At 34.7% G+C, this 24065-nt stretch overlaps 1 protein-coding gene and 1 pseudogene across 5 annotated transcripts in view; one reads left to right on the forward strand and one right to left on the reverse strand.

The window, feature by feature from the left end:
- Window positions 1-23949, forward strand: part of ESRP1 (epithelial splicing regulatory protein 1) — a 60607-nt gene extending 36658 nt beyond the window's left edge. For 2 of the 5 annotated variants that reach the window (XM_036232882.1, XM_036232881.1), the window contains exon 14: window positions 22459-23949. In XM_036232882.1, coding sequence (XP_036088775.1) covers window positions 22459-22465 — 7 coding nt within the window. In that variant the 3' untranslated portion in view covers window positions 22466-23949. Of the gene's footprint in view, window positions 1-10568; window positions 10983-13965; window positions 14076-22458 lie in introns of those variants that run through there. The other 3 variants (XM_016156034.2, XM_016156044.2, XM_036232883.1) reach the window with 2 other exon arrangements.
- On the reverse strand, window positions 17380-18278 carry LOC107508201 (annotated as a pseudogene).
- Window positions 23950-24065: the final 116 nt, after the last annotated feature.

Below are 24065 nucleotides of genomic sequence, written 5' to 3' on the forward strand. Positions count from 1 at the left end.
TGCTTTTCATGAGTAATGCTTTATTTGCATGTCCATGTGAAAGGATTATAGCGAGGAAAAATCTTTTTCTTGGGATAACCATTTCTTGTAAAATCGGCCTATTCCTACCTAAACCATGAGTTCATATATTTGGTAATATCAAGGCATTCGGCAATATTTGGTTTGTTGTATAATGTTACTGTATTTATTCTGGAATTCTTTGCCCTTGAACCCAAAGAATACCAAAGCTCTGAGATATGCCTGCATTTCCTGTTTTGAACACTTAACCTTTCTTGTTCCAGTTTCCTTTCTTAAATTGTATTTTTTGAGGTAAATATAGGTTCACATGCAGTTGTAACCAACAGTACCAAGAGATTCCATATATACTTTACCTAGTTTCTCCCAATAGTAGCATTTAACAACCAGTTTACTTTCTAATTTATTTGTTGGAAGTTTTCTGATAGGACCAAGAGAAAAGGTAACTAACTAATTCTTGGTTTAAAAGTTTTTCTTTTTACAATTTCAGCATAGAATGAAATTACACTGGAATGTTGTGATAATGTTGTATCAGGCAATGTTGTAATAATGGAGAAGCATCAGATAATTTTTGTTGGTGGGAATGATTCCAACTCTCAGGTTTTTCAGTTTGGATGATGGTTCTAAATGATGTAAGCAAGAGCTGCTGTGGGCAATTCACTGTACTGTCAATCGGTAAGAATTTAATCTAGCTTTTGTGGAAGAAATAATTATTTGCTAGTCTAAAGGCCTTATTCATCTAATGAGCAGTTCAGGGAATTAAAGTGCAAATATGTTAAAAGTTCTTTTTAGCATTGCAGGAAATTATCAAGTACAGTGACCCTCAAGGAAAACTAATTCCACTCAAAGAAACTAATAAGATTGTTTTCAATACATAGATTTGTTTTTCTAAGGATTTTTTTTCTTACTACGTTGGGATCATATTATATGTCATTTTCAACACAAAATTTGAAGGTCATTTCTTTCACCTGCTATTTATGTGTCAAATATATCTTTAAGGACTTTATTCTTAAAGCTTTAATGACTTGAAGGGAACGTAACTAAAACACATGTGCCAACCTTGATAAATGAAACCCTATTTTGCATCTACTGCTCTCTTTAAGTATTTCCTTGGTATATCTTTAAGAGATTACAGTGAAGTAAGCCCAATGAAAGAACTAACATTTGTTTATAAATTTTATTTAACAATACCGACTGACCATTGATTTTGATTCTATTTATTGTATGTTAGGTGGTCTTTCAAACAACCTGTTTTTTAAAAAATTTCATCGAAAGCAAAATGCTTTATTAGCAAACATTTGCCATCTAAATTTAAAATAATCAACAAGTTATCTCTGGAAAGATCGCCAATAATATAACCAAGAAGATGGTACAGGGTTGCTTCTAGAAAGTGGTTCATATTTGTTATGGGGGAGCTATGTGACACAGTCAGAACACTTGCTCTATATTTGTAACTTCCAATTTTGTACTCAGTTCCTATTCAAAAAGACAAAACTGCTTTTTAAAAAATAACCAGAAAACATCTTTAAAAGTAATTCATGAATGGACATTGTCTTCTGTTACTTTGCTAAGAAGCACAAATGTCTGTGTGTCACAGTATGTTTTGCTTGCTTCATCTAAATTTTTTTGCAACATATTACTTTTCAAAATGTCACTTTTTAAACAAGAGGCTCGGTTGCGTTGTGATTTTGTACTTTCAATCAAGCAACTTTCAAAATGATTTCTAGTATAGGATTCAGTTTTCAAATTAAGTAAGGCTGTGTGGGGGCTATCCTTGTTTTGAGGAAGCAAGCTGTCACTTTACTATATATTTAAACATGATAACTAGTTACATTTTATAATCTTTGACAAGTTGGAGTAAATTTCATTTTTTTTACCAAACTATTCTTACAGTATGTAACTTTGCTATTTAAGTGAAATAGATTTTTAGAAGATTTCTTTATGCATTCAAGTGTTTTCATATTTGTTTAACTTTTCTCCAAGAGGTAGATACACATGAATAAAGAAGCTTATACAGTCATGCACCACATAACATTTCAGTCAGAAATGTCATCAATGGACTGCAAATAGGAAGGTGGCCCCAGAAGTTATAATGGAGCTGGAAAATTCCTAACGCCTAGTCATTGCTGTCATAACCTCATAATGCAGTGCGTTATGCAGATACTTACCATTGTTACAGTTGCCTTCTGTATCCAGTACAGGAATGTGCTGTACAGGTTTGAAGCCTAGGATCTGTAGGTGAACAGAATTTGTTACCCTAAAATATGTTTATTTGGCATGAAGATTATTTTAAGCTGGTTAAATTAAAGTAACAGCTGGTATGGGAGAAGCTCAGAACACCAGGCTGAAGTTATCCTTTGTAAAAGATATTTACATTTGTAAGGAAAATCTCCATTTGTAAAAATGTCCCCTTCTCTGTACCTGGAAGAGGGGAATGATCTTATCTTTAGAAACTCTTAGGGCCTAAGACTGTGATTTTAAATCTGCATAACAACCTTCGCCTTGTTTACTTTGTGCTTTTCCTAGTATCCTCCCATAACTGACCCCTCCAAACCCCAACATTTTCTTTGTCTTTAGGTGCGAATGGTATTTCAGGTGGTGTCTTCAGCCATTTGGTGAATTACTCAGTTTTCCCGGGTCTCCCCTTCTATACAGGAAAATTACATGTTATAAACTTTTGCTTGTTTTTTTCCTGCTAATCTGCGTTTTATTCAGGGATGTCTCAGCCAAGAACCCAGAAGAGTAGAAGAAAAGCTTTTCCTCCCCTACAGAGCTATACCATAGGCTATATATACCACACAGCCAAGGTGTATAGTATAGTTGGCTATATACCCTCTAGGTTTCTGTAACTGCACTCTGTGATCCTACGACAAAAAAAAATTTTTAAATCACTTAATGATACATTTCTCAGAGTTAAGCTATGTGTTACTGTGTATAGCCTTTCAGAAGAGCTAACAAGAATCTAGGATCCAGATGTAGCAGTCAGTCCATGGGCAGCCACAGTATTACAAAGAATGCTGAAAAAAACATACTGAGATGGTTGATTTCAGGTGGAGATTTAAAGTTTAAAAATGTCCTACATGAAAATTGACTCCAGCCTTTACACTTGCTAGGATTGAAACAGATTTCTCCAGTCACTTTCAAAATATATAGTCTTTGTAATACTAGGGATTTTAATGAATGTTAATATAAAAGCTTTGCGGTAATTGTGCAAGGCAGTGGAAACCAGAGGTCTTTCTGCAGGATTTCCCCGATGTTTCTTGTGTCAGTGTGTTGTGACCATCTGGAAGGGAGAATTTAGTTCTCTAATCTTGTCTCTTTTACCCTAGTTCTCCAACAGGATATATAATGTTGTGATCCTTTCTTTAGAGAAATATGGCAAGTCCTCAAATGAATATCATTCTAAGAATGCTTCTATTTTGGAATGATACCTGATAACATTAGTGTTACCAGTGTTTAGTAATTCATGATATAAAATAAAGGAAGAAAAGGTATTGGGATTCTTGTTTTCACCAGAGTGTGTTGAATATCATGTGGTAGGTGTTCTGACCCCCCAGTATTTTCATATATCTTTACCTGTTCTACAAAGAATTTTGTATGGCTTATTAGGATACTTTGAGTATTATAAAATTAGATGATGTAAATTAGGATCTGAGAAAATTCAGAATAGGAAGTAGTGTTCGAATAGTCTAGTAACTGAGTCTCAGGACATTAAATTAATATTAGCACAACAACAGTGGATTTAGCAGATTGTCAGATGAAAAACTTGAATTGCAAAGCTCATAATAACTTCAAAGGAAAGGAGGTCATAACTTTAGGGAAATACAGTTTTCACTACCTTGGGTTTAAAAATTATTTTACCTAAATGTTTAGAGAGGACATGGATTATTGCAATGGAGGAAATTTTCAAGAACTTTATAATACATGCACTCATGTGTTTCATTGAGCAGTTTCTTAGCACGACCTCAGTGTAGCTGGTTGGAGGAGCCTCAGGAGTGGTCGTAATTCCGTCTTTACAGCAGCGATGCTCCAGCAGTGTTCCCAATGTAAACCTTTGGAAACGCCCCTTGTGTTATTTTCTTTATCCCTTCATTTTATCTCACCTCATCTTCCATTTTTGTTCAGGAAACCCCAACAGGGTTTCTTACCCAGCTCAAGTGCCGGCTCCTTGTTAGTTTACGTGACATGGTACAATGTCTCCAACCCGGTAGACCTTTGACTTCAGTGTTTCATTGACTTGCCTGTATGGCTCTAATTCTTTGGTTCCTTTTCACGTTATCAATTTTTTAACTTGTAGCTTTTGAGTAGAAGTTACATTACTGACATCATATATACAAGAGACATTGATAAAATACTGGTGTTTAAGAATCTGAAAACTAAAGATAAAATGGAGGTAAAACCCAAAAATAGTGACTAATGATTGAATATATAGATTAGGTTGAGCTACTGGTATAGTCTGGTTTTGATGGACAGCTCTAGTCTAGGCTGTTATTTGGGTTGTGATTAGGAATTTTCCCATTTGAATTTCTTAACCTTTCTTTAAACAATTGCCATAAAGCAAATGCACATAATTTTTGTGTTTTCCTTACCCTTTGGTGGCAGAAAAATCCATACATACTTTGAGGCTATCTATATCATGTTTAAAAATGTTTCCTTTACCTTATAACATTTCATAAATCACACAAGGTCAGAAAAAGGCTAAGATTTTCTCACAACTGAGTAATATATTCTCCATGAAGAGCATTAAAGATCTCGAACATTGACGACTATAAGTTGGTATTTAACAGAACTGAATTAATTGGAAAGTTAATTCTGTGATTTTTTCAATTTGTAAAACGGCTTTATTGAGATAATTTCTATACCATAAAATTAACCCCTTTTAAGTATGTGATTTAATGGTTTTTAGTATATTTACAAGTTGTACTACTAATTGTAGTACAATTTTATAATCTAATAATAAGATAATATAACAATCTAATTTTAGGATAGTCCATCACCCCCAAAATAAACCTGATGCCCACTGGTAATATCCATAATCTTGGCACCCAGACACAACTGCTATTAATAGTTTATTATATTTCCTCCTTTTGCTTGCTTTTTTTAAATAGGTAAAAATCATACGGGGTATAAAGTTTTATAGTTTGTCTTTCTGACTAAATAACATAAGCACTTTTCTATGATAATGGTAATCTCTTTTTAATCATCATTAAATATTTTATTCCATCTATCATGATTTACTCCCCATACTGTTTCTAAATTTTTCACCATTATAAAAATGCTAAATGACCGTGATTTAATATACAAAATTTATCGAAGTATTCTGGTCATTTCTCTGGGGCATAGATATTTTTAAAGGTTCATGATATACTTGCCAAATCGCTTTCCAGAAATGTTTAACCAAGTTATAGTTCCACTAAGAAAAGAATATTTTTCACCACACTCAGGCTAATGAGAATTATGAGGTTTAGAATCTTTGTTAATTTTTTAAATCTCATTATTTTAACTTACAATTCTTTGATCCAGAATGTTGCTGAATATTTCTATCATTTTTTTGAAATTTTCATTATGCCTGAATTTTTATTTTTCAATCTTATCGTGACATCAAAAGTATGTGTACGTATAATTTAAATCAGCTTAATAATCAATAAACGTTAATTTACTCACCGCCCAGTTTATGAATTAGAATGTTTCCTGGGTGTGCCTCCTAAGTGTATTTCCTCCTTCCTTTTGAGGTAACCATAATTCTGACGTGTTTGGTAATTATTTATTTGATTTCCCTTATAGTTTTACTATTCATTTATGCATCTCTAAAATCGAAGTTTGTTTTATCTGGTTTTTAATTTTATATAAATGGACTAATGTTGTAAATAGTTGTCTGTGGTTTATCTCACCCCAAATTGATACTCATCTATGTTAAAGTGTATACTAAAATTCATTCCTTTTCCCAGTGGAATAGTATCCCATTTTGTGCACATATTTCCCAACTCGGTATGTACAGCTTCACCTTTGCTTAGTAATCTATTAGGTTTTAAGTTCATTTTAATATAATTGTGAAAATACCTTCCAGGTTATTTGGTTCCTAACTTTATGTAGCACTTCTTTGACAATTAGAAATTATTTTTATTCCAACATATGAATTTTTTCTTTTGTGTCTCCTTCGTTGCTTCAGTGTCTACAAAGTTCTCAGTTATCCTTAAATGGAATTTTTTCTCATTGTGTTTTTTTTTTTTCCTTTTCTGTCTTTGAGTTCTTATGTACATTATGTGTTTAACCCTTTATATCATTTGGAGTTTGTTTTGCTGTACAGCATGAAGTGAAAATGTTTGGTTTGGCTCAGTTGCTAACTGATTGCTTTCTAAAGCATTATCAAAGGTATTTATTGTCCTAAGGTATTTATTGTCTGTTGAATCTCAGCCCCCACACCTGTATTTATATATTCTATATGACTACAGCTGGGAGCCAGAAAACTACCTTTCCCAGAGTTCCTTGACAGCTAGTATTAGTTTCTGCCAATGGGAGGCAGTCACCTGGGATTTACAGGTAGGAAAATGTGAAAGCTGTTTTCTGCTTATGGTAACGGTATCAACATGAAAGCAGACTCCTAGGCTTTTGATAACCACCTTTCCATTTTAATTCTCAACTGAAGAGATAGTGTTCACCTGTGGGCAACATGACTTTTACTCTCCTTTATACTGGCTTTTCTGTACATTTGTATTCAATTCCCTGTATTAAATCCCTCTCTGTTTAGGGGGGTGGGGGGAGTGAGAGAACTCTCGTTTACCCACCTACTACCCTACTACCCCCTACAGGGTCTCCTCCATCCATTCCTAACAATTGCAAGTATATTTTCTGTTTCTGTGTATTTGCCTGTTCTGAATATTTAATTATAAATGGAATCATACCATATGTGGTCTTTTGCAACTCGCTTTTATTATGTTTTTGAAGTTCACGTTATAGCCTGGATCAGTACTTCATTCTTTTTTATGTCTAATATTCAATCATAGGGATATGCCACATATAGTTTATCTGTTAATCAGTTATCGGACATTTGGAGTTGTTTATACTTTTAGGCTGTTAATAATAATGCTACTGTGTACATCTGCATTCAGGTTTTTGCGTCGACATAGAATTTTAGTTTTCTTGGGTAAGGTGTGTACCTAGGAGTGGAAATGCTGGGTCATGTGGTAACTTCATGTTTAACTTTTGAGAAACATCCAAACTTTTTCCAAAGAGGCTTTTCACCCTTTTAAATTCCCACCAGCAATCCATGAAAGTTCTAATTTCTCTGCATCCTTTTCAACTCTTAACTGTCTTTTACCTTAACTATTTTGATGAGTGGATTTGCTATTTCATAGTTTTGGTTTGCATCTCCTTAATGACTATCGATTTTGAGCATCTTTATGAGCCACATTTCATATTTTCTTGGGAGAAATGTTTATTCAGATCCTTTGCACATTTTAAAATTGGGTTGTGTTTTAGTTGTAAAATTTCTTTATATAGTTTAGATAAGAGACCTTATAAGATAATTTACAAATATTATCTCCCAGTCTGTGGGTTATCTTGATGGTGTCCTTTAAAGCACAGAAGTTGAAATTTTTGATGAAGTCCAATTTTTTAATTTTTTTTCTCATGTATACTTTTGTTGTCACATATATCCCAAGGTCATGAAGATTCACTACTCCAAAATCTTCTAAGAGCCTTGTAGTTTTAGATTTTATATTTCAGTATATTATTTTTTGAATTAATTTTTATATAGGTTGAAATAGAGATCTAAATTATCTTTTTTTATATAGATTATCCATTGTTCAGCACCATTTATTGAAAAGCCTGTTCTTTTCTCACCAAATTAATTTTGGAAGTCTTGTCAAAAATCAGTTGTCCATAAATGTAAGGGTTTATTTCTGACTTCTCAGTTCAATTCTCATGATCATTGCCTATCCTTAAGGGAGCACCACACCATCTTGATTACTGTTATTTTGTAGTAAGTTTCGAAGTTAGGTAATGTTAAGTTCTTCCTACTTTATTCTTTTCTAAATAGAGTTTGACTGTCCTGCGCCTTTTGCACTTCCATATATGTGTTAGGTTCAGTTTCGTTGATTCTGCAAAAAAAAGCCATTTGGAATTTTGATAGCTATTACATTGAATCTGTACAATTTAGGGAGTATTGTCATTTTAACAATATTATGTCATGTTTATAAACATGGACTGTTTTGCCATTTATTTAGATGATCTTTTATTTTTTTAACAGTGTTTGTGATTTTCAGTGTATAAGTCTTGCTCTTCCTGTGCTAAATTTTTTCCTAAATATTCTTTGTTATGCTATTGTGAACGGAATTTCTTTCTCAGTTTCATTTTTGGATTGTTCATTGTCATGTATAGAAGTTTGATTGATTTATTTTGTGTATTGATCTTGTATTTTTTAACCTTGGTGATCTCATTTATTAGTTCTAGTAGTTTTTTAGTAGATTCTTTTTTGTTTTCTGTGTATAAGTTTACCTTGTTTCTATCCTGTGATTTTTATATCATAAATTATTTTTGCTTATTATTATTTCAATAATCCGAAAGACCTTGGAATTTAGGTTGATAGAAAATTCTTATTCTCATGCCCTGTCAGGTAGATACACAGATTATTTAAGTTACTTTAAGATGCCTTGTATACAGCAGGTAATCCTAGCATAAAAAAATAAGGATGTGAATCCAAGTTGTGTTTAGGCTTCATCAGTATAGGTATACTTTATATATAGTAAACATAATTGACATTTTATAATCTTAAATTTCCAGTTGGATAACTTATCTTTGTACTTTATCTTGGTTGTAGTTTGAGGGTACTAGATGCCTGTTTAATTTATAGGAGATCTTTAGCCAAAGGAACAGAATGTGCTGGGACAAGTGCTGTGAATTAAGATGGATATCTTGGAAATGATCTGACTCTCATATGCAGTGTGGAAGGTCTGAGTAACTTGTGATGAAATACAGGAAGTCTTTGTGGTCTTTCAGTATTAGAGTTAGTATTTATCATACACTTGACAGGAGCAAATATGGTGTTTGAATGAATGGTGGTTGTATGGGAGAAAGCACTGAACTCTAGAGGTTGAGAGATCTGGCTGGCTCTTCTGGTTTGGTGAAGAACTAACCTGTCCTGTGACATTTGGGAAATTATTTAACTCTTAGTTTCTGTTTCCACCTCTGTAAAAATGAGGTGTGGCTGAATGATGCCTAAAGTCTTAGTCAGGCCTAAACAACATTCCCTCTCTGATCTCACAGTCACACATAGATTGACTTTTAGTCTCTAAACAGGCTCTCCTCAGAGAGAGTTGTAAAAGTCTCACCAAGTGACTCTAATCCACAAACAAGTTGAGGATCACTGCTTTAGAAACTGAAAAGATTAAGGGCAACTTGCTGTCAGGTGATATTTTTAGTCTCCCATATTTTAAAAATGATGAAATAGAATGATTTCGTAAGTTATGTAATTGAAGTTGGAAGAAATTAAGTGACTTGCTCGTGGTTACCTTGCTAATAAAAAAATAGAATCTGAAACTAGATTCACATCTGGTACCCTTCCTATTAACCATCAGTTAGGATTATTTATGTAGGATAGAGAGTCTCAAAGATTTGTAGTCTATTCCATTTTGTGTTTACTTGTCTTTAAAATGGGGTAATTACCTACTTAGAAATATTTGAAAGGGTTAATAATCTAGAACTGTAGGTCTTTATTGCTCTGTAAGATAATAACTTATTTAAAATTTTTCCCTATACATATTTTAAATTATGGATTTCTGGCCACTAACTGTGGTAGAAAACAGATTTGGGTGGGGGTCAGGGTGGAACTAATTTTATAATATGGTAATCCCTGCCACATAAAGAATAGTTAAGTATTCACTTAGCTTCTGCTCCTTGGAGATAATCGATGCAGATACAATAAGAAGGACCCATGCATCAGTTTTCCCTTGTGTTAATGGTGATTGGTTTCATTTATTGTACATCCCTTCTAATCCTCCCCCCCACACACACTTTCTTTTTAGTCTGGTTGGAAGAAATAACTCATTGTTGGTATAGTACTTCATTGTATTATTGTGCTGTAGCTTTTCTTGTGTATATGGGTAGAACAGTCTGTTCCTTGGAGCAATCACTTTGAAGACTTTTGGTCTGCTATAGCTGTGGTTCCTATTAGTCCTTTTTATTTGTGCCTTTTCATGCCTTAGTATTCCTGATAACTAGCAAGTTAATCATCAATGAGCTGGGCTTTGGAAGTGGTGCTTTGTGGTTGAGCAACTGTGAAGGCTTAATTCTCTCTTGCCTCTCCCTTTAAGACGAGAGAGAGAGAGACAGAGAGAGAGACAGAGACAGATATCTTTGGGGAATCCCTGCATTTATTTAAATCTGCATTAACTTTTCTGTCTTTCAACTTTTGCCTTTGTGGAAATGTGGGAGAGAGAACTCTGAGAATTCTGAGAGTACCTTGAGAGGGTGTTTCCTTAAGTAACTAATGTTTTGAGAGTAAATATTCAACATTGTCTATTCCTATTGGTTCACTGTGCTTTCTCTCCCTTTAGCCCCCCAGGTTCGCCCAATAGTCTTGGCTACTTCCCTACAGCTGCTAATCTTAGCGGTGTCCCTCCACAGCCTGGCACGGTGGTCAGAATGCAGGGCCTGGCCTACAATACTGGAGTTAAGGAAATTCTTAACTTCTTCCAAGGTTACCAGGTCAGTAGCTTAAAGAAGAAAACTACTCAGTGCCCTTATTACTTGAGTTGATTTGCCTAAAGAATGCAGCCAGGAAAGAAGCAGATTCTTTGAAACTCGTGTGTACAAGTGCTACTAGATTGCTTATGGAGGCAAAAACAATGAGAGTGCAAGTCAGGTGGACTAGTGTGAGTATCACCTCAAACACATCCCTTTGTCAAGATTAGAACTTTTCTGTGCAATTTTTATTCAGCTTAATCTGTTGATGTGCTTTTTTTTTTTGTTTTGTTTTGTTTCATTTTTTTAATTGGGCTTTGGAAAAGCTCTTTAGGGTACTTATCAGTATGAGTCTTTTCATCTAGAATGAGATTGGCTAAGGAGTTTTCCTAAAGTCAAATTCTTGAGTAATAAAAAGCACTTTAAAGATGAAGTTTAAATTGAGTATATAAAAAGCGATCAGAAGTCTCTCTGCCTAGCCTGGAAAAAACAAAGGAGACTTAGTGAATATTTACATGGAAATGCCTTAAAATGAGTTATAGGATATTCAGTGAGTCTTTAATGATCTGCTGTTGATTATTGTGAAACTGATATTTACTCTTGTCATTTTCTTCTACCACTGTCTGTGTCCATCACTTGTTTTCTGACTTAAGCCTAAAGGATGAGATATTTCTTGGTAAGACCTTTTTAACAGTGAGCAAAATCTTTCTATTGCCATCTCATTGGAGTGGACACCTTTCCTTTCTCAAATCACATGCCTAGAACCTGAACTCTTCTTTCTTACAATGTCTAAATATCAGTATTTTACAGCCTTTTTATTGTACTAATAGCAAAAATTGACTTCCCTTTTGGAGCTGAACTTTGCTTGAGTCTTTAGACTTCAGAAGCCTTTATAGGCATACTCATCAAATCCTAAAATAGCCCTGATCATTCACAGTACAGCATTATAAGGGTTATGCCTGCAAAGCCTGTCTCACTATTAGAATGTATTTACAAGCTTGGTGTCCATGAATCATGAAGGATTGGGGAGCTCAGTTAAAATTACCTCGGCAGGGATGTCCCAAATCTATCAAGTTACCATATAATGGTCTTAAGGGCTTTTAACACACAAAGGATATTTTCTGACAAATGAAGAAAATCTGTCTGATAGTGAAAAACTGAATGAAGGTAGACAAAAGTTATCTTTTGTTACTGTCTGGTTTTTTACATTCTTACCATAAGTAAAATTTTTTTCAGAGATCAGTAGATAACTTTGCTTTTTCCCTAAACAATTATGCTGCCTGTTGGAAGCTCTTACTTACAGAGATTTAAAAATAGTTACTTTCCAAATTTCATATCTGATTTATTAGATTATGAAAGGAATCGAGAATTTACCAAAGGCCATTGAAAAGGTTGCTTAATCTTACAGAGAAAACATGAGAGTTTTGTATTTTCCCCCATTGTTTTCCAATTCTAGAATGTACAAGCAAAGTTTCAGGTTTTAGTAGTTGGCTAAACTAATTTCTTATTTTGACTAATCAACTTTTATATTCACACTGAATAGAATTAAGCAGTCATGTATATAAGTAGGTTATGAGATTAAACAAAATTGCTCTTACTATAGAGTGCAATGGCTGGTCTTTGTGAGTATTCTACTACAAACAAGTAATAGAAGTTTTCTAGATTTGTGGCTAAAAGATTGACATGCTTCAAAATTGAAATACAATAACTTAAGTCTGCAGCCGTTTATCTTCGAGTAGCTCCTAGGAAACCATTCAAGATTGGAATAGAATTATCTGGTATCAGAAATATAAAAACTGTGCAAAATGATTTCATCTCAAAGCATTTGGCCTTCATTTCTAAAGAGCTTGGAATTTATGAACTGAATCAATAAATTAGGCTTATGTAGGAATCTCAGTTGTCCAATTCAGTATATCAAATTTTTCCAATGCCTTCTTCAGCAGTTTGAGCTTTAAGGTAGTAACAATGCATGCATTCAAAATCTGTTGTATCTAACTCAATTTCATGTCACTCTGACATAAAAGCTCATATTTTACACTGTCTCTGAGAGGCCATGCCTTCTTATTTTCTCCTGTTCTCAGTTATTTTGGTACTAGCCAATAGCTACGGGATTCCAGATCTTTTATATACCACTTTGTCACAAGACCAAATCAATGGATGACTTTTTTAAAAAACTGTTCTCTTAAGTATAATCTGTTTATCTTTACCTACTGTATATGTTGCTGATTTGATGAGAGGTTTTTATTTGATTTCTGGTTATTTATGATTCATTTTATATAAATATATAATTTACTTATATTAAGCAAATCCTTGGTATTAATTGGTTGAGTGACTGAAAACCTCAATACTTTTCTGTCTTTAAATATATATATGTAATAATGGCATATGTCATTCTTTACACATGTGTTACCTTTAAATACATCATTTAAGGTGGGATGGGGTGAGACTATAAAGCTGGAAAGTGCAGGATTTACACGAAAGGAAGAATTCTAAGCAAGATGCTTAAGCTTAAGCAAGATGCAGGTCATGGGTTCTGCTAGCAAATTTGCAGTCTTATAAGGTTAGGCCCATTTTGATAAATGAGATTAATAGAATAAGGATGGAATTTATGAAGACAAACTACCATTAAAATACTTGATAATGAGAATGTCATTATAGTAATGAAAATAAACCTTTATCTGTATTTTAGTTGATGGGTCTAATATTTTGAAATGGATTCTCAAGAATACTTATATAATTCCTTTCATTTTTTTTTACTCTTTGCACTACCCTTTGCTGTCTATGATTTTCATATTTTCAGTAACTTATTTTTTTTTCTGCTTCCACTACTAAGATTTTCACTTGCTGTCCTACTGAAATCAATATTACATATACATTTATACATTTAAAGTTCACAGAGTTATTTGGACATTATGGGCTTATTTTACAATATTTTGCAAATAGTTGGTGCTTAGATATTTGCTATCTAGTCATGCCTATGGTATCATGGAAACTCTGTTAACAAGATCTGAAATGTTCGATGGTATTTATTGTGTTGTAGTGTTCTTTTTCTATCCACATTTTCAATTTAACTTCAATAGTATTTAGACATGTTAGGTAAGAAATGAAGACTTGGGATTAACAGTTAATGTACATGGATTGTACCAGTGTTAACTTGTTTCCTATGATCTAAATGTCCTATAATTCTGTTGGTAGATCTAGTCAGTTGAAATACTAACCATCCATAGTGACAGTTTGTCCATATTTTGATGGTTTTAACTTGCATTTTAGTATGCAACCAAGGATGGACTTATACACACAAGTGACCAGGCCAGGAATCTACCCAAAGAATGGGTTTGTATTTAATGGCCCCAGCAATTAGACCATCCTCGAAAAAGAAGGTAAGGCTTATTACATGATGTGAAAGTTAAATTATAAAGGGCCAAATAGAGGCCAAGAATCAAAGTATGGTTAAAGTTTCCCTCTTTAGTGTGATGTAAGTGTGTCAAATCCTAGAAGAAATGGAGACTGCAATTAAGGCTGTCATCTAAGTAGACAGTGTCTAAGCAACATATGTGGATAATAGTTGTATGTTATTTGGGATCAGGGGAAACTTTTCCATTTGAAAATTCATTTTCTATATCTCATGTACTACTGGTTAGGACTGCCTTTTTTTCTTTTTCTTTTTTTTTAAATTTAATGTTGACTTTGGTTAACAAAATCCAATAAGTTTCAGCTGTACACTTTAACAGGATGGCATATATATATTTACACTGGGTATTCACCTCCCATTGTTAGATTTCTTTGTTACCACATACTTGACACCTTTTACCTCATCTACCACCCCCTTCCCTACCTTCTGGTAACCACTAGTCTGTTGTCCATGTCCGCGAGTCTCTGATTGTTTGTCATATTCATTTGTCGCTTTTAGGTTTTTATCCCACATATAAGTGATATCATGTGGTTTTCAACTTTCTCTGGCTTATTTCTCTTGGTTTGATTATCTCAAATTCCATCCTTGAGATATTGTCACAAATAGCAGTATTTCATCTTTTCTTATGGCTCAGTAATAGTCTATTGTATATATGTACCACAGCTTCTTTAGCCAATCATCTATTGTAGGATGCTTCAGTTGCTTCCATGTCCTGGCCACTGTGAATAATGCTGCTATGAACATTGATATGCAGATATCTTCGGATATGAGTTTTCAAATATTTGGGGTAAATACCTAGTAGAGAGATTGCTGGATCATATGGTAGATCAATTCTTAGTTTTTAAGGAACCACCATACTGTTTTCCACAGTGACTGTACCAATTTGCAGTCCCACCAGCAGTGTATAAGGGTTCCTTTTTCTCCGCATTCTCTCCACCATTTATTATTACTTGTCCTGTTGATTATAGCTATTCTAACTATTCTGACAGGTATGAGATAGTATCTCATTGTGGTTCTGATTTGTATTTCCCTAATAGCTAGCAGTGTTGAGCATCTTTTCATATATTTGTTGGCCATTTGTATGTCCTCTAGGGAGAAGTGTCTGTTCAGGTCCTCTGCCTATTTTTAGATTGGAAGGAATGCTTTTTTTTTTTTTTAATTGAGGTAAAAATCACACAAAACTAATAATTTTAAAGTATACAATTTGGTGGTATTTCATGTATTCACAAATTGTACAGCAGCCCTCTCTAGTTCCAAACGTTTTTATGTCCTCAAAGGAAAGCCCCATACCCATTAAGCAGTAGCTCCCTAATCTCCCTCCTCATAAACCCTGACAACTAATCTTTTTCCTATCTCTGGATTTGCCTGTTCTGGATATGGAATCATGCAATATGTGGCCTTTTTGTATCTATCTGCTTCTTTCACTTCACATGTTTTATTTTAGAGGTTCAACCATGTTGTAGCATGTATTAGTACTTCATTCCTTTTATGACTGAATAATATTCCATTGTAAAGATAAAACATATTCTGTTTATCTGTTTATCCACTGAATTGACATTTGAGTTTCCACCTTTTGGCTATTGTGAATGGTGCTGATACTAGCATTTATGTACAAATACTTGAGTACCTATTTTTAATTTGGGGGGTATATAGCTATAAGCGGAATCACTGAGTCATGTGGTAATTCTATTGAGTTGGGTATACTTCTTTGTTTTCCAGTTTCCTTTTTTTAAAAAAAATTGTAAAATATAAACAACATAAAATTAACCATTTTAGCCATTTTTAAGTGTACAGTTTAGTGGCATTAAGTACATTCACATTGTTGTTCAACCATCACTACTATCTGGCTTCAGAACTTTTTCATCTTCTCAAACTCTGTTTCTGTTAAACGATAAATCCCCATTCCCCTCCTCACCCCAGCCCTTTGCAACTATCATTCTTTCTTTTACTATGAATTTGGCAATTATAAGTGCCTCATAAGTGGAATAACACAATATTTGTCCTTTCATGACTTGCTTTTCATTTCACATACTATATTTGAGGATCATCTGGGTATACTTTAAATGTACTCTATATTTTAAATGATTGCAAGCTTTTAGTTGCAGTCTTTTTTCCCCTAAAATTAAATCTAGAGGGAAGGAATCTTTACGAAGGTTCTTTGAAATTAGTTGGATTTTTTTTCTTTTTATTAATCAATAATCTTTTCTTAAAGGGACACTTGCATTGTGGTTGAAGCTCCTCAAGTGAGCAGTAGGGACATGTTCAGGAATTGACTTGGCTTATTTCTTCATTTTTATTATTGAGTTTGTTGAAATTGTTTTGCTGGCATGTCTAATTTTGTCACTATTTTCATGGCGAGGACCCTGGTGACATTATGGCAACATCAGTTAACAAATGTCAACTACATGGATTCTAAGTTAGAAACAAGATTACCGATACAGTGTGGCCCTTGAGAAATGACAATTGGAGTCTTATCCTCTCATTCTGAAGTTGTAGAAACTCCGCTTCTGGGTTGGAACCAATGGTTCTCTGCTATTTTCAGTGAGGTTTTGAGATCCCTTGACACTACCAGAGAGCATCATGTCCAGATACTTTGCAGTGGGTATGGGGTATTTCCTAGTCTAGTTCTCAGTGGTTGGAGTGCATTGTTCTAACCTGTAATTCTAACCTGTTGATATTTTTTTGGTCCATACTTTGTCTTTCCAAATGTTCTTTATTTGAACCTTTAATGCTGTCTGTGAATTTGATAAAGTATACTGATATAAAATCAGTATATTGAATAAGAAATGACTAGAGATGGAACCTTTTGATATTACATTAGAAATGTCCTAAATTGACTATAACAATTACTCAATACTTCTAATTCTATATTATGTTATATATTTAGAGTCATGATAGAATAACAAATTGGGTGCTTTGTTAAACATTCAGATATTTGCATTTTCTTATTCTAAAAACATCAGATTAATCTGCCTTTATATTGAAAATTTTTAAAAATTCACAGAATACTGTGTGAAATACTTGGCATAAGTTACCTCAACAACCCTGGGAGGTAAGAATCATTAAAGTATTATGTTCTTATTGTAAAGCATTGGGAACATAGGTACAAAGAAAATGCTAATAATCTCACCATCCAGAAATAACCAAATGAATAGTCCTTTTTGGTTTCTTTTTTGATGCCCTTATGCAATTTTGGACCTTGTTTCTTTCCCCTCAACCTTAATGTGTGGTTACGTATTTATGTATTTTTCTCATTCATATCAGTATCAAACTTACCATCAGAAGTTATCTTTTACACCAGTAGAGTGGCTAACACTCTCAAAGCACTTTTTTTCCCCTTTCTCAGGAACTTTATTGGTATTCGGGAAGGATTGGTTGACTGGCAGGCAGCCCTTGCCTCACTATTTATCATTGCCATTGATGAGCAGGTTCACATACTCAGGGGAGGTTAGGAAGGCCTTGTGCTTGGGCCAGGCATGGAGGCGAGCCATGGCAAGCTGAGAGCAGGGGGAGGGAAGTCCAGATAGCCAGGAGCCAGAACCTGGTGATTCAGCAGCAGGTCCAGCAGGTTGCAGTCGGCAAAGGAGACCTGATTGCCTACGATGAAGGCCTGGCCCCCTGGTCCCGGGGCAGCAGGGTCTCCAAAGGTTTCAGGCACCCCAGCAGCTCCTTCACATAGTCCTCCTTGTCCACAGTTGGTGTAGATGAGGGTGGTCGATTTGTAGCAGAGGTCCTCCAGCCATCATTCACCACTCCATCAGGGCTACCTCCCACTGAGGGAGAGGGCCAGGCGGCGCAGGATGGCACTAAACCTGTACAGGGTGAGGTCTCTGTTGTGAAACTTGGGGAGCTGCTGGTACAGACAGGAAGCCTTGAGAGGGCCCTGCAGCCAGGTCTCCTTAGTCACCACCTCCTCCTTCCGGCTCTGGCCCTAGTCAGCTAGCAGCATGTGCATGGCCTTACAGCGCCCTCAAACAGAGAGGTGTAGGGCAGCATGTTGTGGTGTAGACAGAGGCAGTGGTGGCAGAGGGGCTCCTCCTTAGAGCACTTTCATAACTAGTCTCATTTGAGTCTAACCACAGTTCTGTGAAACATCAGGACAGGTTCTGATGGTTCCATTTGACAGATGAAGAAATTATACTCAGAGAGGTTAGATACCTTTCACAGTCATACAGTTAATGACCAAGCTGACCAAACACCCAGAACTTCTGGCTTCAGGCTTGGTGCTTTTTTCAATTGACGGAACAAGAATATGGCAGGGTATGTGCCTGTAGTAAGCTGAATGGTGGCCCCCAAATATGTCTATATAATAATCCTTTGGAATTTCTATTACCTCATATGACAAAACATTTAAATTAAAAATCTTCAGAGAAGGAACTTATCCTTGCTTATCTGGGTGGATCCTAAGTGGAATTATATAAAGAGGCAGTGGGATATGAGACAGACACATGCAAGAGAGGAGGAGGCAATGTGACCGTGGGGGCAGAGTTTAGAGAGAGAGAGCTACCAGCCAAGAACACATGCAACCACCAGAAGCTGAAAGAAGCATAGAACAGATCGTTCCTTGGAGATGCTGGAAGGTGTGCAGCCTAGCTAACATTTTGATTTCTGCTTCAGAATTGTGAGAGAATAAATTTCTGTTGTTTTAAGCCTCCAAATGAGGCAATATATTACAGCAGCCACAGGCAACTAATACAGTGCTCTAAAAGTTTCTTGAAGGAATAATGTCACTGCTGGCTATAGGATCAGATAAAGGAAGCTAAAGCCCATAATAAAGTCTGGTAAAGAAATCAATGTCTATCTTCTCCTGCAGCTTTGTCCCCTCAACCCAGCCAATATTTGCTGAGTACCCCAAGAACTACTGCAGATAAATGCCTCTTTGTTATAAAATATTCCCCAGAACACCTCACAAGCCATTGAAGATACCCAAAAGGTCCTCCAGAGAAGATGTGATAGCTAGCTAGAAAAATGTATCTTCAGATGACTAAAGTTTTTGGTGTTTCTCCCTTCACCCCAGCCCCCCAGACTCTCTGTAAACTCCAATTCTCATATTCTTATGGTCTCAATGGGGCATACTCAGCTTATACATTAAAATGTATAAGTGCTTGGCTATAAGTACATTTTATGTACATGTGTAGATGACAATTCTTTAAAGATGATGTATTTTTGCTCCTTAAAATGGGCATAAATTCACTTCAACATATGAATTCACTTTAGAGGGAGGAGTGAGAATGAGATGGATTAATGGGTGTAAATGAGTATTACAAACTAAACAGTTCTTATAAATACAAATAACTTGTTGCTGTGGTTGCAGTAATCACAGAGGCAGTGGTTTTAATCACTATCTACATTTCAGATATTATTCAGAGTTCACCCATTTTTTCCATTAATGGTCCTTTTTCTATTCCAAGATCCCATCTAGGATTCCATATTGCACTGAGTTGACCTGTCTGCTTAGTGTCCCCTGGTTCATGTGAGTTTCTCAGTCTTTCCATGTTTTTCATGACCTTGACAGTTTTGAGGCATACTGCTTTTGAGGTCTTCTGTAGTTTGAATTTGTTTGATGTTTTTCTTGTGATTGGACTAGGGTAACGGGTGTTAGGAAAGAATACCATACAGATGAAGCACCCTTGTCATCACACGATACCTGAAGTTATACCCACATGACATCACTGGTAATGTCAGCCTTGATCATTTAGTGAATCTCTTATTTCACTCAGGCTGTCATAACAAAATTTCATGGACTGGGTGGCTTATAAACAACAAATACTTAATTTCTCACAGTTATGAAGGCTGGGAGTCAAAAATGAAGTGTTAATAGATTCTTTTACCTTTTGTGAAAGCTTTTTGTCTATACCGAGTATTTTTGGAGGCTCCTCTAATTAATGTTAAGCCTGGTATTGTCACAACACCCAAAAAACAAAACAAAACAAAACAAAAACCCTCCATGTAGCTCTCATTTGGAGAGTATTTTTATATCATGTCTCTTAAATGTATAGTTTGGATTGCTTCGTAGGTTGAAAACAATTGCTGTCTTTTATTTTATATATATATATATGCGTGTGTGTGTGTGTGTGTACATGTATATATATAAAATATCTATATATATATAGATATATAGATTTACATGTATATGTATATATATATTTGGGGATGGGGGATAATAGTGATGATATTTTAGTTTTTGTTCAGAAAATTCAAGTTATTCTTTGGATAAATAAGGAGCTTTCAAATTAGACAAGATTTCTCTTCCGATTCCAACTAGTGTTTATATTAGGGAGCAGTAACAGCTAAATAAAAGTTGAGTCTATTGATTTAAGTGACAAAAAGAAAAAAAGCTATTAAACATACCTCCTTTTATTAAAGAATCTGAGTTATAGATTTTCTTTTCTATAAGAAGACACTATTCCTCTGTCCTAACAAAGAAGTGTCACAAGTGACATACTTTTTAGAAATGTCAAAATTATTATAAGGAAATAAAATATTACAACTAATTTCAGGCTTTTTAATGGATTTATGTTTATTCCAAAGTACATAACACCAGTTGGTGAAATCCACATATATTAAAAAACTTCTTTGTAGGTAGTACTTTAAATGACAGTTTAGTGTAAAATAAAACATGTTTTAAGACAGATCTTACTGTAAAGAAGATTCATGAATGTTTGAAGTTATAACTTCTAAAGGAATAAGAAGAATTTTCTCCTTGTAAGTCTGAGATTTTTATTTTTTATATATATCTTAATTTTATTTATGATTTTTGCTAGCAGCTAGGCATCTCTAGTTTCATTGCTAAACCCTAAAATTCCATTGGATACCCCTGGGATTAAGAAGGAGATCTGGGAAGATTAAATTTTTTATTTCTTTGACATTTTTAACATTTTCAAAGAATGTGAAGGTGTACTTTTCAGCATCTACTGTGGTGATGTTTGCTCCTAGAATATAATAAACTACTACTACTACTACTACTACTACTACTAATAATAATAATAATAATGTGGAAGATGGACTTCATTGACTCTGGTAATTGACAGGCCCAGGGTTGACTGACTTGGCTGGATCCAAGGGCTTACTCTAAGCCAAATTCTCCCAATGAGGTTCCCCCAGAAACTCATGGCAAGGTTCCCCCAGAAACTTCATGTCAAGTCCAGAAGCAAGACAGGAACTGAGTTTCACTGTCTCTGAAATCTCTATGGCCAGAAACATGCAGGGCTCTAACTGGCTATGTCTCAGACAGTTTTTGGTCTCAGTGGTAAAGATGTCTCTTTATGGGCTTGAGATCAGGTGAAGGGGAAGTTAGTTATTCAACGAAAATTCAGGCGATGTTGCCAAAAGAAGGGTAAAATAGATGTTGGCCAATAGTGTTGTTGGGCCATTGGTAGAAATTGTCTTGAAAGAGAAGCTTTGAATATGCACTGTTCTATACTAAGTGCTAACTTATGGTCACTTTGTAAACCACATTTTAAAAATGAATTCTAACAAACTAGTATTTCACCATTTTTTAAATACCTAGTTCTAAATTTGTAACAATTTTAGGATCTGTTATTAAAGCAACTCGACTGGCCACATGAATAGGACTGAACTCTGAAGAGCTATTTTGATTTTGATTTTCATTCCTGATTTTTATTTACATGTAGAAGTTTTCATGTTTTCATCTTAAAGTTTTTGTGTGGTGTATAAGTGAAATAGCATAATGGAACCAATACCGTGTTCAGATTCTGAATTAAGCCAATTTTTGGCTTAATTGTTCTGTGCCTTAATTTTCTAATCTGTAAAATGGGGAAAACATGGTAATCTAATAAGGTTGTGTGAAGATGAAATAAACTAACCCAGATAGAGGAGGGTGATCAGCTAGTCACTAGCATGTAGAGCCCATGTTACTATAACATCATACCTCAGTGCTTCTTATTGATTCAGGTATTTTTGTTTGAAATTATTTGAAATTTATTATACTAGAAGTTAATTTTTAAGATTTTTCTTAATGGTTTTGTATTTCAATAATGGCATATTAACTGTCTAATATCAGAAGAATGATGTGATAACTTGGGGACCAGGCTAAGGAATGAATAAAATAGTATCTCCACAAAGGAGTCAAATGGGGAGGTGGAACACATTATTCTATGAATGATAATACAAAGGGTGGAATTGTGGAAATGCAAGTTGTCACATAAACTTTCCTTGCCAATGCTGTACTCCCCCAAAATTTGCTGTGTAAATGCTGACTGTGTAAAATAAAAATTTGGACTACTTTAAGGCTTTTTTAGACCTTTTACAATGCAAAATCATTTTTTATGGCTCCTAAAAATTGAAGAATTTAGAGACTATAATATTTCATTTTAATCATTTTTTTTCAGTGTTTGAAAGATGTATGGTGATCCTGAAACCTTCAGACATAAGACAACTTCCAGCAACTTCAGGGAAGTTTGTCTGTACTCAGGCTGCAGTATTTTCAGCAAACATGATTGGACAGAAGGCTTATGCCCTATATTTTGGAGTGAAAAGCTTGAGCCAGAGAAGCCAAATCCTTACAGCGAGCAGCATGCCTGGCTCCTTGCTGATTGCAAACAGGCATTTAAAATGTGAATTGGAAATCAAATGTCTCCATTACTTCCAGCAACATGGCATCAAAGTGTTTCTTAAGTTTTATGTGTTTAAGGAAAAATACTACACTTACATCTATAGTTTTCACCAGGAACTCTGATATAGAAGTTCCATTTTTATGTATTTCCTTTCTTCATCTCCCTGTATTCTGCACAGTTGTGCCCTCTTACTAAGTAATTCCAGAATAAGGTCTTGAAATACTGAAATCAGAAACTTCAAAAGTAAAACTAATATTTGCTCAGTCTCTTGGCCATCATGATGTCTTATAGTTAAAAAAAAAACAATTTTTAAAACACCTTGGGATAAATTAAAAGAAATAGTGTACCTACCGCAAAACAAATAGTTAAAAAGTTGGATCTTTTTTCTCAGCAGGTACCAGTTGTAAATAAGAATGAACTAGGGGCCAAAATGCAAAACCAAAAATGAAACAGCTCTGTGTAGTTAGTAAATTCTAGTTTGACCTGTAACTGAATATTGTGGCTTCATATGTATTATTTTATATAGTACTTTTCCCATTATTGATGGTTTGAACTCTCAGAGAATTCCATAGTTTTTATTATCATGAAAATGAGACTATTTGAAAAGTGTATTCTAGAAAGTAGTGTACTAACTGAAGTGAATGCTTGTATATATTAAGATAGCCTTAAACCTTTTTCTCCAATGCCTTAACTGTCAAATAATTAAAACTTTTTAAAACATAGGATCATAGTCAGCATGCTAGACTGAGGGGTAAACACTGATGTGGTTAGAGCAAGTACTGATGCTGTCAGTGTTTAGCACTATGTGTTTATGCTGCAAAAGTGCAATATTAGACACTAGCTAGCTAATACTGCTGCCTCATGTAACTCCGAAGAGGAAAACAGGATTTGATTAACTCAGTGCACATTTCTTTAAGTTACTCATATTGTCCTTTACTTGGATGCAGTGTCATACAGAATTATGTGGCTGCTATTTTTATTTACTTTACATTACTTTGATTTACACCTCGGAGAACCAGACATCCCCTCTTGAGCTCACCAGCAATGGCCCTTTGACTGCAGTAGGAAAAAAATAAAAAACAAAAACAATTTAGTGTGAAAATTGGTGATAACTGGAACTTAAGATCAGAAAAATGTTCTTTATACTTGATGCCTTAAGATGCTGTCTGTCCAGAGCTCTGAAAGATAGGCAGTAATATTTACAAAACTACCGAGATTGTGTAGAATTGTTACATTTGATAATAAAACTCACCTGTTTAATCTCAATATCGCATTCTTTTTGTTATTAAAAGAGATATAATAATGGTAGATGGGCATGGGTAAGCCATCTTTTCCTGAGGGGGAAGGTTTTTCCCTAAGTTTATAAGTATTTGTAAAAGCTA

Source organism: Rousettus aegyptiacus, unplaced genomic scaffold, assembly GCF_014176215.1.
Source record: "Rousettus aegyptiacus isolate mRouAeg1 unplaced genomic scaffold, mRouAeg1.p scaffold_m13_p_15, whole genome shotgun sequence".
Lineage (NCBI taxonomy): Eukaryota > Metazoa > Chordata > Mammalia > Chiroptera > Pteropodidae > Rousettus > Rousettus aegyptiacus.